At 35.7% G+C, this 12532-nt stretch overlaps 3 protein-coding genes across 6 annotated transcripts; 1 reads left to right on the top strand and 2 right to left on the bottom strand.

The window, feature by feature from the left end:
- The first annotated feature begins 228 nt into the window (after positions 1 to 228).
- On the top strand, positions 229 to 7403 carry LOC109857492 (TBC1 domain family member 14-like). Of its 4 annotated transcripts, none has more exons than XM_020433830.1 (2): positions 229 to 2907; positions 5711 to 7403. In XM_020433830.1, exons 1-2 carry the CDS (start codon positions 1061 to 1063, stop codon positions 5727 to 5729), a joined length of 1866 nt encoding a protein of 621 aa, XP_020289419.1. In that variant the 5' UTR covers positions 229 to 1060; the 3' UTR covers positions 5730 to 7403. The 4 variants fall into 4 exon arrangements, with proteins under 4 accessions (XP_020289419.1, XP_020289420.1, XP_020289421.1 ...); XM_020433831.1 differs by lacking the exon at positions 5711 to 7403 and having other exon boundaries at positions 229 to 2174; positions 2244 to 5341; XM_020433832.1 differs by lacking the exon at positions 5711 to 7403 and having other exon boundaries at positions 229 to 2554; positions 2716 to 2838.
- Positions 7404 to 7487: 84 nt separating this feature from the next.
- Positions 7488 to 8822, bottom strand: LOC109857493 (hemK methyltransferase family member 2). Its single transcript, XM_020433834.1, has one exon. The coding sequence runs from the start codon at positions 8715 to 8717 to the stop codon at positions 8064 to 8066; it is 654 nt and encodes a 217-aa protein (XP_020289423.1). The 5' UTR covers positions 8718 to 8822; the 3' UTR covers positions 7488 to 8063.
- Positions 8745 to 9691, bottom strand: LOC109857494 (SNAPIN protein homolog). The gene is made up of 2 exons (XM_020433835.1): positions 9512 to 9691; positions 8745 to 9146 (listed from the first exon to the last, which is right to left on the bottom strand). Exons 1-2 carry the CDS (start codon positions 9661 to 9663, stop codon positions 8843 to 8845), a joined length of 456 nt encoding a protein of 151 aa, XP_020289424.1. The 5' UTR covers positions 9664 to 9691; the 3' UTR covers positions 8745 to 8842.
- Positions 9692 to 12532: the final 2841 nt, after the last annotated feature.

Raw genomic sequence — 12532 nt, forward strand, 5'->3', positions numbered from 1 at the left:
ATCGGAGTCATTCCGTTTTTGTTTTTTTTTTTCTTTTTTCGACAAAACCAGATAAAAATCTCAAGATCCACGGATAACAGGGATTATCAATCTCAGAGGGTGCCGACACTCGCTGCCGGTACTAAAAATCTGTACTTCACGTCACATGTGCTATAGATTTCCAGTACTGGCAGCGAATATCTCGGGACGCAGACAGAAAATCCCTATATCTAATAAGCCGATCAACGATTTGAGTCAATTAGAATTAATTAACTACTTTGGGCGCAGGAAGGAAAGAATGACAGCTGTCACACGTTTGTGAAATAGTTTGATTACAATACGTATGGTGCGTAGTGACAAATCACATTTCTAATAAGAGACAAGAGAGAACGCTTGTGTTTGTTTTGACATTTGGACGCTACATGCGTAGCGGCCTTTAATCTGCATTATAAAGTGCGAAGTCAAAATACGCGCACCAATTCTCGCTCCTACCGAGAGCTTCTACCGAGTGGAACATAGAATGTCTCCGTCCTTGCGATTCTTCGGCCGATAATCGCAATTTCGAATAGCCGTGTGTGATTCTTCTCGCGTCACCGTCAGTGACCGTTCGATTCTCTTGCACGTCAGAAACAGCGCAGTACCAAATTCCTCGATATTATCGGATGCTGTATATTTTTAGACGCGCTCGCGACGAAGGTCTTATTTGTTGACGGACGTGAACTCGATTGCACACTAATTTACAAGGTGGTGATAATTTGACAGACGCGATATCGGGATGTGACGTGTGTGACATTTCGAGAGAAAGATTATCTCCATTCTATATCCCTGGGTGTTGTCTCGCTGGTCTCGTGTGTTCACGTGTGTGTCGCTCGATTTAGCGTCTCTCTGGATCGGGACGTCGAGTTGCAAGATCGGATTTCCATGCTGGCCCGTTGCACATTCTTGAGAATCGATAAGGAAGCATGCGTGTCTACGAATTTGTGAGTCACGCGTCAAACAACTTGGTGCGCGAATGGTTATTCTTCTCGACTAGAGGTGACCTAGACGCGCTCGCAAGGTTAGGAGGTCGCCGCAGCCAGCCATGAAGAGTCCCGTGACGTCTCAACGTTTAAATGGGACTAACGCGCATCCCGTCCCGTCGCAGAGTCTGCAGTTGTCAGGAAGCGTGAAGCCTCCTCGCTACAATAATGTCACCAACAACAGTTTCCAGGTGGTGAAGGTCGCCGGACGCGAGTCCGGCTGCTATATCGCCAACAACATCGTGCCGAAGGTCGGCAAGCAGCAATTGGTTTCCTTGAACGGAGACACAGTGCGCTGCAACAGCGTCAACGTCGACGAGGCACTGGCATGCGACGTGGCGCCGATACCAGCGGCGAAGACCAAAGCCCTATGCGTGCATATTCGCGAGAACAAATGGTATGACGCCGGGAACGTGGTTTCCGTCGGTGTGGCGGGAACCAGTTTGAATCATGCTCTGGAGAGCATGTCCCTGGCTTACAATCCTTCCACAAAGCAGCTGTACTCCGTGGAAGAGAGTAAGACTCCGAGTGATGCACAAATCGATAGCTCTCAATATTTAGAATCTCCGTGTAACGATAAGGAAATCTCCAATCCGAACGCGGATAAATACACAAAGCTAGAAAATGTTAGTGCGAATAGTAGTCCAAGGAACAGCCTGCCACGATCGTGCAGCAGTACGGTGTCTTCCCTTAGCGAGATATCTCCCTCAGGTAGCTTCTTGGGATCGGACGAACAACACGTCGTGGAAAAGATTGACAAGGCCCAGAAACGTTGGGCATTGAATTCGCTGTTCACGAAGAATATGTTCCCATGGAAAAACAAAGGTTCCCAACAATCGACGCCCACTGGCAGTCCGTCAAGAAACATCGACAAGGTAGGCGGTAGTACAGCTTTAATTCAACAACCGAGACCAGCGAATTTGCCCGCTAAAAACGCATTGGAGGAAGAGCGTCATCGTAAGCAATACAATGCTATTTTAGAGGCGGCAAGGAAGAGAGAATTGCGCGAAGAGAAGGAGCGTAAGCAACAGCGAGAATATCAGTTGAAAGAGGAAGAAAGATTAGCCGAAGACTCTTACACGTGGAATGTGCACGTCTTACCGAAGTTCGAAAGTGTGAAGAACACGAAGAAAGTAAAAGAGCTGTGGTGGCGCGGCTTGCCGCCGAGTGTTCGTGGTAGAGTATGGAAACTAGCGATTCCAAATAACTTAAATATAACACCGCACCTCTATAATCTTTGCTTAGACAGGGCGATGTCCAGCCCCAACAATGAGTCATTAGCTGCAATCCGATTAGATGTATCTCGTACCTTTCCTACCTTATGTGTCTTTCAAGAAGGTGGACCATTAACCGACAGCCTTCAGGGTATTTTGGCAGCGTATGCTGTGTACAGACCGGACGTGGGCTATGTGCAAGGAATGAGTTTTGTGGGTGCTGTGTTATCACTCAACATGGATCCGCCTGATGCCTTTGCTTGTTTCGCGAATCTACTGAATCATCCTTGCCACAGAGCCGCCTTCACATTGGACCAAAAGCAAATGGACATTTATTACAAAGTATACTCCAGTGCTCTTGCGCATAAGCTGCCAAAAGTCTTTTCCCATTTCACTATAGCCGGACTGAGTCCGGATTTGTATCTATTAGATTGGTTGTATACTATATATGCCAAAGCAATGCCTCTTGATGTTGCATGTAGAGTTTGGGATGTTTTTCTCAGAGATGGAGACGAGTTCCTGTTTAGAACGGCGCTGGGTGTGTTGCACCTGTATCAGGAGGAGCTGTTGAAAATGGATTTTGTGCATGGTGCACAATTTCTTACCAGATTGCCGGAGAATCTACAGGCGGATTCTTTATTCAACAGTATTAGTCAGATGTCCACGACCGTTGGAACGACCACGTTCCAGCAAATGTTAGTTCAATTTTCTTCGTAATTTAATGTATATTTAGATCATCTAAAATCGAATTTGAGACTTGCACTGTTTTTGTAATAGAAAAAAAAAAAAAAACAATTTAGTCTCAATGTAAAACTTCCGAAAATTATTTATATATTTTTTCCTATAGAATTCTTATTTTCTACATATAAATAGTGTAATATTGAAATTTGTTTTTATCGAAGATGATTCTTGCAACACAAGTGAAATTAGAAAAGTGATCTGAAGTATCAATCACAAATGTTGTATCGATAGAGATCTGCACTCTACATTCTCATTAAGATAGATTAGTATTTTTCAGAATATGTGACAGATTTTGTAGATCTTGTATCTGTGTCAACGTCTTACTTTTTTTTATTATGGGAAAACAGAGGTTATTATTTCTAAGTTTATTACGAATTTTAGCTCAATTATATATGTATGTTCTCATGTTTATTTTATTTTTATTAATTTATATAGAAATTTACGAGACAATGTTTTACATTATTTGTGATATGTATATATATCTATTTGAAACTATCGAAAAAATGTTCGTATCAAATCCATGCTTCATGTATCGCTCTGTAAGCATGACATGCACTATACACATTTCACGCTTTAACGTATAGTCTACATTCTTTGTGTTTACATTGAAAATAATCTCTTCAAAGAAAAAAAAGAGATATATACTCGAATATAACAATATTATTCAGTAATATCGCGCACTACATACAGATAATATTCTCATAAACATATTTAATCGTCAATAAAAATAGACGCGTCAAAATTGTAAGAAAGATTCTCGCTAAATAAAATATTCAACGCTATTCACAAATTTCGCGTTACGCTGATATTCGATAAGGAAATAAGGAAAATCTGAGATTACCCATACCGCGAAACATATTTCGTACGAAAAGATTTAATCAATTTATATCGGCCAATAAGAAAAAGCGAAGCCAAATAGCGCAAACAAATATATTATGCAAAGCAACAAATTTCTATAAGATTTTACATCATTATATATAAAAGATTTTTTTTTACTTTCGCTGCGTTGAAAGATGTATCGCTTATAATTGCATTTTTTAACTTTTTGACAGAATTATATCTTAACAATTGTAACATTTTCATGTAATTGGAGTTCTTCTCGGTGTGAGAACGCGTGGTGCTTGCATTGTTTCGCTTTGTTGTTTTATTTTTAGTTGTGATACGGATAAGGTGCTGAGCGTGAGATTATTACAATGTGATAAAAAGTTCACGATATACAACGGAAGTTTTATTAGCCTACATGTTTTTTAAAGTAGACTCTTTGTATGTACAATATTTTTCAGTCTTTTTTTTCCGCTACGGTACGGCAACTTGAGTTTTGAATAGCGAAATCGTATGATGTCCCCGTCTTTTGAGTGGCCTTCATAATGAAGATAGGATAAATTTGAGAGATTTAGGAACTTTCTATGTAATTATTATCGAACTTTACTCTGAAAGAGTATAAATCTCGAAAAAAAATGTATTTTCATACAATTTAACTGCAATAAAAAGCTTTATTGCAAATGTGCTTGTTGCGCATCGCGTTCCTTTGTTTAAAAGGAAGATACGCGCGGATTATAAAGAGATTTTAATTCGTAAAAACACACCTTGAATATATAATATATACATATATATGTATTGTATGTGATACTATCGATCAGCCTCGAAGATTTACTACTCATGATATTTCAGGATGACGATCACAAGCACATCGCAGTAACTTTGCATATAGCATGGCTTGAGAGCTTGAAAATTATACAAAACAAAAAATATATACCGACATAAAAAATTATATTCACAAAAAAAACCCACAAAATATACATATATATCTCTTTTATAATGTGCAAAGGCAAAGATATATAACGGAATGGCAAAGCTATAGAAGCGTCTATATGGAAATAGTGTCGTACTACGCAAACGACATGAAATTACTGTCACAACTCATTGAAATTCTCACTTATTCCTAGGAAATGAGATTACGTGAGGCAATAGCGTTGTTGCATTGTTTTTCATTGTACCTATGTGTTTTATATGATATGATTATTTGCGTGATATCAGTTTTGAGTGTCACGGACACTCGGAGTGACACGATATATATATATATATATATGTCGTATGTTTTATATAAAACTAGAATGATTCTCAATGCGTGAAATAAGAAAGAGATTACAAGCTGTTTTTTCATTCGATCATCTTCGAAGTGCGCGTGTATGTGTGTCTGCGTGTGTGAGTCGTAGGGAATTCGCGCGAGAAAAATAATATCCTAGTTTTTAATCGACAATACTCTCATTCCATCCACTGTTCCAAATTTCTACTACTTAGCGATCACGAACAATACATAAGGAATAAGTTTATAGATGTACATATTTAAAAAAAAAGCACAAATGAAGATAAAGTGTAATTCTAATAGTCTGTAGGAGACGAAAATTACTAAGTTACTTCAAAACTTTAAAACACAATTTTATTATCCACGTGTGTGTAAGCAGACGCGCTCATGCACTTAAGTGTCGCGAACCTTTTCCTAGGATCGATTAATAGTGATCAGTTTTTTTTTTGTACGCGTGGCAGTTGATGTTATCAACTTGATAATATCAAAAGTGTGCGCATACGTATTGTTGATTTTTTTTATTTTTTAATCAGATCTTTTTAAATCAAAATTTGTATTTTACGCTCATTCGTTTTGCTCAGTGCGAATGTAAAAAGTTTATTTTGTTACGATTACTCAAAAGTGCAATCTCTTTTTAAAATGCACTAATATATTTGTTGATTTTTTTACAGCTTTTATTATTCACTATAAATAATTATATATCAAGCATATTCTTTGATATACTTGACGACGATGTGCCAAGCGTATCATGGTTGTAAAAGAACGAAGAGAAGATTGTTCACAAGCATGCTGATAAGTATAAACGAATAATTTAAGTTTTTGTAATTTATCACAGCAGCATGTCACATCAAATTACACGGATGACTATTGTATAATCAAAGTAATTGATAAAGTTATCTGACACTCTTTTTAGTCGTGGATGGCAATGGATATTCAAAATACGAACGACGGAAAGGATGTGAAGCATTTAATTATACAATAGAGAGATATCCTTATCTATTAACAAATGAAGTAAAACGCGAGAATCTTCTAATTTGTGTGTCCCCTTTACCGATCTTCTCATAATCATACTGTAATTATATATATGTATATTATATTATAAATATATATACACGGTATATATATTTACCAAACAGAAGTGTATGTGTATGTAATTGTGTGTACAGGTGGCTTGCACTTTTTTTATTTCAGTAAAATATCTTGTAGATATAAGTATCTACATTTTTTGCTTAGAGACACAAAGCAAAAGAAAATGCGCATCTTGAACGTGCAATTCTTTGTTTGTTTTGTGAATCACAGTTTATGTGCACTACAAAAAGTAGCTAATCAATATACAAGATATTGTCTTCTAAACGATAAGATAGATCTGTTTAATTATTTTCGAAACGGTCATACAAATGTTCTATCGTAAATACTCTGCAAACGTGTTAACCAAGTCGTTATTTTACACTTTTAAGTTTTCCTCATGCTTCCTAAGGTTGAAGATGACGATGCCTAAGAAACATGATGATCTGAAAAATACACCTCTTACATAAGTTGCAAACGTTTTAAAGCTCTGTGCACTAACAACCATGCATGCACACTACGTGACACTTCTGTGTTCCTTATCGTTAGTGCCTCGATAGAGGAACTCGTTGTATATTTTATACGCGTTTTATCGTGTACATTTACCTTAAGTGCAATATTGTAATATATATTTTTTAAAGAAATCGATCCCTCCCGATTTTTCACACACAATATTTATTTTGTCAGATGTACCTATCGGTAAAATATGTAAAGTATACGTAGAGACGTTAGCAGATTAGAAAAAAATCTTCATATTTTTTAATACAAAAAAGAAAATTGAAAGAACAGGTTTTTGCTGGAAAGACGCGCGGTCGTAAAAATGTGTCACGTATGTACTTTTGCGTTACGTAAATCCCAAATCTCACGAGCGATTCCGTAAGAATGCAATGCACAACGACGTCTCTAATATAAATTATGCTTTTTATTAAAAAGAAATCTTTATAATATACCGTGCAAAACTCTATTATGTAAATAATCAGATGCTTGCTTCCTGATTTAATCAACAAACATAAGAAGTAACGATATATTTACTGCAATAGTATGTATAACCATTTTTATATTATATAATGGATTACGAACGAGATTGACGAACATAATATGCGTATAAAGAAAATATTGTAAATGACGCCAGCAACATATCTATGGATGATTTTTTTCCTAAATAAATAAAAACTATGCTCTATACATCGAAATCTCGAGTTTTATTCATTTCGGTTATAGTGAGAGATGTTTGCTTTTTGTTTTTAGTTTGCACGCTGTTGTGTGTTAAATTTTGAAATCACATAAATATTTGTTAGTAATGATTAAAATCGCATGTAATTTTTGTTATTGGAAGAGGATAAGTAACAATTGATTGTATAAAATAAATACATAGATAAGAGGTAATATACATATTATCTATTATTTCTTTAACATAACACGTAAGACTTTGAATTATAAATGTAGTATACATAATCATTTAATAATAATATTATATCAAGAGGCATGGTATTGCCTCTATCATTACGCTGAAACTGAGTAAACTCAGTAAACCTAATATTTGTGGAAAAAATGAAATACATATTTGCAACGAGAGCAATCGTTGAAATGAAAAGAACCAGCAAAAGACAACCGTAAGTAAATTATGTTTTTATACTAACACAGTTTTACTCTTATGTACATATACATACACGCAAATATATAATACATATAACAATTATATTCATGTATAAAAAACAGATTATGTATAAGATGATAGATTGTCTATCTCTCTCTTTCTCTCGTTAGAACATTATAGTGTGTTCTGTGTGTGTAAACAAAGAGAAACAATATCTATAAAAAATAAGAACGATTTAATAAAAAAACTGAATATATCCTAATCACAAAGTATCATTATGAATATATAAAAGCGTATGGTCAATGATGTTTTTTTATGACGTTACATATAACACAGACCTGTACTTAAATGTTACAACAACGTTAAGTTATCTCGGTCACATTGGTTCTGCAAAAACGTAAAACGAACAAATGCTCGCCCCTTATTTTCCGCTCACGAACAATTTTACCAGACATATTTAATTTTTGAAAAGCACTCAAGATATACTCGGGGTCATTTTCTTTGATAACAACTAAATAAAACATTCCTCTCTCCGATAAAATTTCAGGAATCTTGGTAAACACCTGTTCCATAACCTGCCTGCCATTTTTACCACCTGCCCAGGTCTTAAATACAAGCCTGTCATCCAACACTTCCTCGTATTCCGTAGCTACATATGGCGGATTGAATAATACAATATCAAACGTGTGGCTAATTCGTATGTAATCTAATAAATTCATTTGAAGAACATCTACATTAACAGTGTTAGTCAGACTAGTTCTTCTCGTAGCCTTACAGGCATCGGGATTTATATCAATTGCGATAAAATGGGCCTTATGATGTTTCTTCAGTGCCATTGCCAATGCTGTAATAACTATACCTGAACCACTACCTATCTCTAAACAAATCACAGGTTTCATCCCCTGCAAAATCTCCAGATCTGCCTCCAAAGCGTCTATTAACAGATATGAATCTTCAGAAGGCTCGTAAACTGTTTTAAGTTCTTCCTCTGACAGATTGACTACCGGAGTTTCCATAATTTATAACAAGGAATGTAAAGTTTTGTTTTTATATAAAATGTGTAAAATAATTGCAAGTAAGTAGCACAATTTGGAAGTAATATCACATTATTATTTTACTTAAACAAATTATATATATAGAACTATTGCTTATCAGGAACTGTTGGTTCTTCCTTATCGGGTTCAGAAGTAACACTGCTATATGCAGAACTATTATCTAACAATGTCTTCTTTTTGGCAATGCTTTTTTCAACATCTTGATGTACCTTGTTCAATCGCTCCTGAGTAGTTTGCAGAATGTTGCTGACAATGGTTATCTTATGTTTAGCATTAATAAGCTTCTTTACATAAGAATCTGTATCTAATGGATATTGCAGAGCTTCAATGGTCTTCTGAAGTTCCTCAGTTAAAGAATCGATCTGCTGCTTTAATTCTATTTGACATATCCTACAAAGAAACAAATTATATATATAATAATTCCATCCAACAATACATAACCTCTAAGATTCCTTGATAAATTTATGTAATTTATTTTCGATAAATAAAACAAATTGAGAGATCAGATAATTTATACAGCAACGAAAATTACGAAGTACCTACACCTTTTACACTTGCTAATAAATAAACAAATTAAAACACCGCGACTCTAGTCAGATGTACGTATCGCGTGTTTTAATTATGTTAACCATACCCGTATACAAGAACGTATAAATGTAAAATAATTTAAAAAAATAAATATGATCGCAAAGTACGACAAAAGTCGTTTATGTTTTGTGCATGCGGATTACAACAAGTAAAAAATCTGTCACAACCTTGTAGCCCGGATTCTTTCGTCCAATTGATCCACCGTAGGCTTCAACAGACTCATAAGACCCTCTGTCAAAGCATCTCGCGTAGGATTCTCACAGAAATCATCTATCTTGTCATCAATAGACGTATTATCGCTCGCAGTATCCACGTCCATGTTTGCGCCTTGTGAGGTTACGCGTTCGACGATCTGTCTATCTCGAAAATCGCAGATAATCGTTTCTCTCGAACTTTTCTTGCACTTGCGATATATCGAGATCTTGACCGCTTCGAGAATCGCAACTAATCGGCCGCCATTTTAACACACGTCGTGCGGCGGCATTCGTGTTGTAGTTGCGTATCGTTTCACTTTCGTGATCTGTTAATTCTTCGCGATTTTTATTGTAAATGTAAATATTTCGTGTGACAAAATGATCGTGAACGCTTCAAAAACATGTCGACTACTCGGTACAAATCGATTTAAGCTGACACTTCTGACAGGAAAGAATATATACGCGATATACTGTCGCGGTATTTCTCAGAATATTCTCGGTAAGATATTGGGTTAAATTTTATCAGAAAACTCGTAAAAAAAAAAAACACTAATTGTAGAAATAAATACGTTCGAGATACATACACATGCATAAAAATATCTAGCGCGTATATGATAAAAAGTAAAGTAGTACATAAGTCAAATTTATGTGTACTATGTAATAAATAAAAATGTTGGAAAGAAGATTTGGAAGAAGAGAGAGAAATGTGCACGATGATTCTTACGCGTTTTGCATGTTTATTTTTCTCGTACAACTAATCACATTTATTACACCACAATACACGACGGTACACTTAATAATTTAATCGAGTCTAAATGATAATCGTGGTACAGTAGCAATCGATTAATGCGGAGGTATAAATAGCATATTCTTATTTGTGTGACATCGCGTACAACTCTACGATATACTTGTCGATCGTAAATTCCAAATAAAAGTCGCGTTTCATCTCAACGACCATTCTTGGGGAAACTCGCATGTAATATATATTTTTAGTCGTAATGAAGTTATTTTTTTTTTGTTTTTTTTTTGTTACATCGAATTACGTACAGGGGCGTGGATAAATTGCCCATTAACATTATACCATGTCGTATCTCCACGCAACAGTCAGGGACCAAAGTGAAAAACAAATTACATGTCGGTTGTAATCCTTTCGAAATCAACTTCGATGACAATTTTAGGATGACAGTTCTATAATCGGGTTGCAAACCGCGCGCGCGTATATATATTTCATTGTTATAAAATATTACAAAATATATACACGTATAGTGTGAGAAAAAAATTATACACATGTAATTATACTATAATTCATACAAATTGCTGAGTTGCAATACGAAAAATATGAACTTGAAAAGTTATTGCAAATCACACCGCTTGTGATAAAAAAAAAAAAAAAAAAAAAAAACAGTCTTTAAATCCCTGGCTGCGCGTGTTGTTTGTAAATAGATGATATAGTCTTTTAATCTTAATCTAAAGCTAGTTTAAGTTGGTACAATTTATACATGTAATTATAGCGCAGATAACGGAGGCGATAGATCTCATCTCAGATTAGAGATACGCGCGAACTTATAGACTGATAATTTAAAACACAAGAGAAATATATACACAAACAGTTTTCTGATTTAGATTTTTTTTTTTTTTTTTTTAAACTATTAACACACAAAAATGAGAGCAATAAATATATTACATTTATGTAACTTTTGAGAAACCACAAAAATACAATATAAAATACATTTTTCTTTTATTTCCGCTTCTTTGGTCTCTTTGCAAATGAAAGATATAACGCAATTTTTTGATGAAAAAAATTACACAAGTATTTTATATTACTTTTTTGAACTAAGTTTTTGTATTATAATTCTCAATTTAAAATCTCTGCGTTTGTTCAAAACCGCAATGCAGAGATTATCAGGGTATGAAACTCAGAATGCGAGAGAGAGTTCAATTGTCGCGATCGTTTGATTTCAGAATGCATCTCCTTCGCTGCGTGAAGATCGACAGATCGAGATCGATCGTCTCCGTGATATTATAGGCTCGCGGTCGCAACAACGTGAAACGTCCGCCCGTCCATCCGTGGTGTTATCGATCGTCCGTCAGAATCGTTTCCACCGACGTCACGTTCAGCCATCGTTAAAATCGTAAGTACATACATACATTGTCAACTACGGCACACACGAAAGAGCGTACGACTGTGTTTTCTCCTCGTTCAAGAACGAGAGAGCGATCGCGTCTCCGATCTGCTTCCCGCGAGATTCCATTTCGAACAATTAGCTCGCTAATTAGCGCAATTATAGTATCAAAACGCGATTTAATATGCCTGCGCGTTTTACATATTAATATCGAGAAACAACATTGCAATCGTGTAAATTTATTTTTTATCGAGATTTTCTTCAAAAATGTACAAATATAATAGTCAATTTGTTTTTGTAATTAAAAATAAATTCATTCAACACAATTTTGCTCGTGACTCGATGAACATTCAAATTGAAAATCCATTATTAAAAATTAGTTAGGAATATAATGACAAAACGCGACAACGTACACACCGACACGCATTATACAATACTATCGCTACGCTAATTTGAGTTACGAGAGTTAAAAAACAATTGGTTCTTCTTCGACAACGCGACTACGTGCTCGGAACATCTCCTCCGAACATTTTCTCCGTTCTTCCAATTGTCGCTGGAAAGAACAGAGAGCTCAGATCGGTCGTTCAATTCAATAAAACAAGAGGAGGAGGGAAAACGCTTTCGACACGATTTAGGAACTTGGCTTGTAACGTAATGCGTAATTAATAATTTGCTTGATCGTTATCGCAATCGTGTGTAAAAGCGTGTTTACACTACGCGACTTTTCACCTTGTATTTCCACAAGTGCGGTTTCGCGTTGCCCCTCACATCCTTATCGGATCGCGCTTAAAAATCCCTATACAAACGTATGACGGAGCGCAATTCGTGCGTGTGTAATAATTTTTGTCCCGTAATTAACACCGTTGGTGTA

Source organism: Pseudomyrmex gracilis, unplaced genomic scaffold (genome assembly GCF_002006095.1).
Source record: "Pseudomyrmex gracilis isolate BER0280 unplaced genomic scaffold, ASM200609v1 scaffold_161, whole genome shotgun sequence".
Lineage (NCBI taxonomy): Eukaryota > Metazoa > Arthropoda > Insecta > Hymenoptera > Formicidae > Pseudomyrmex > Pseudomyrmex gracilis.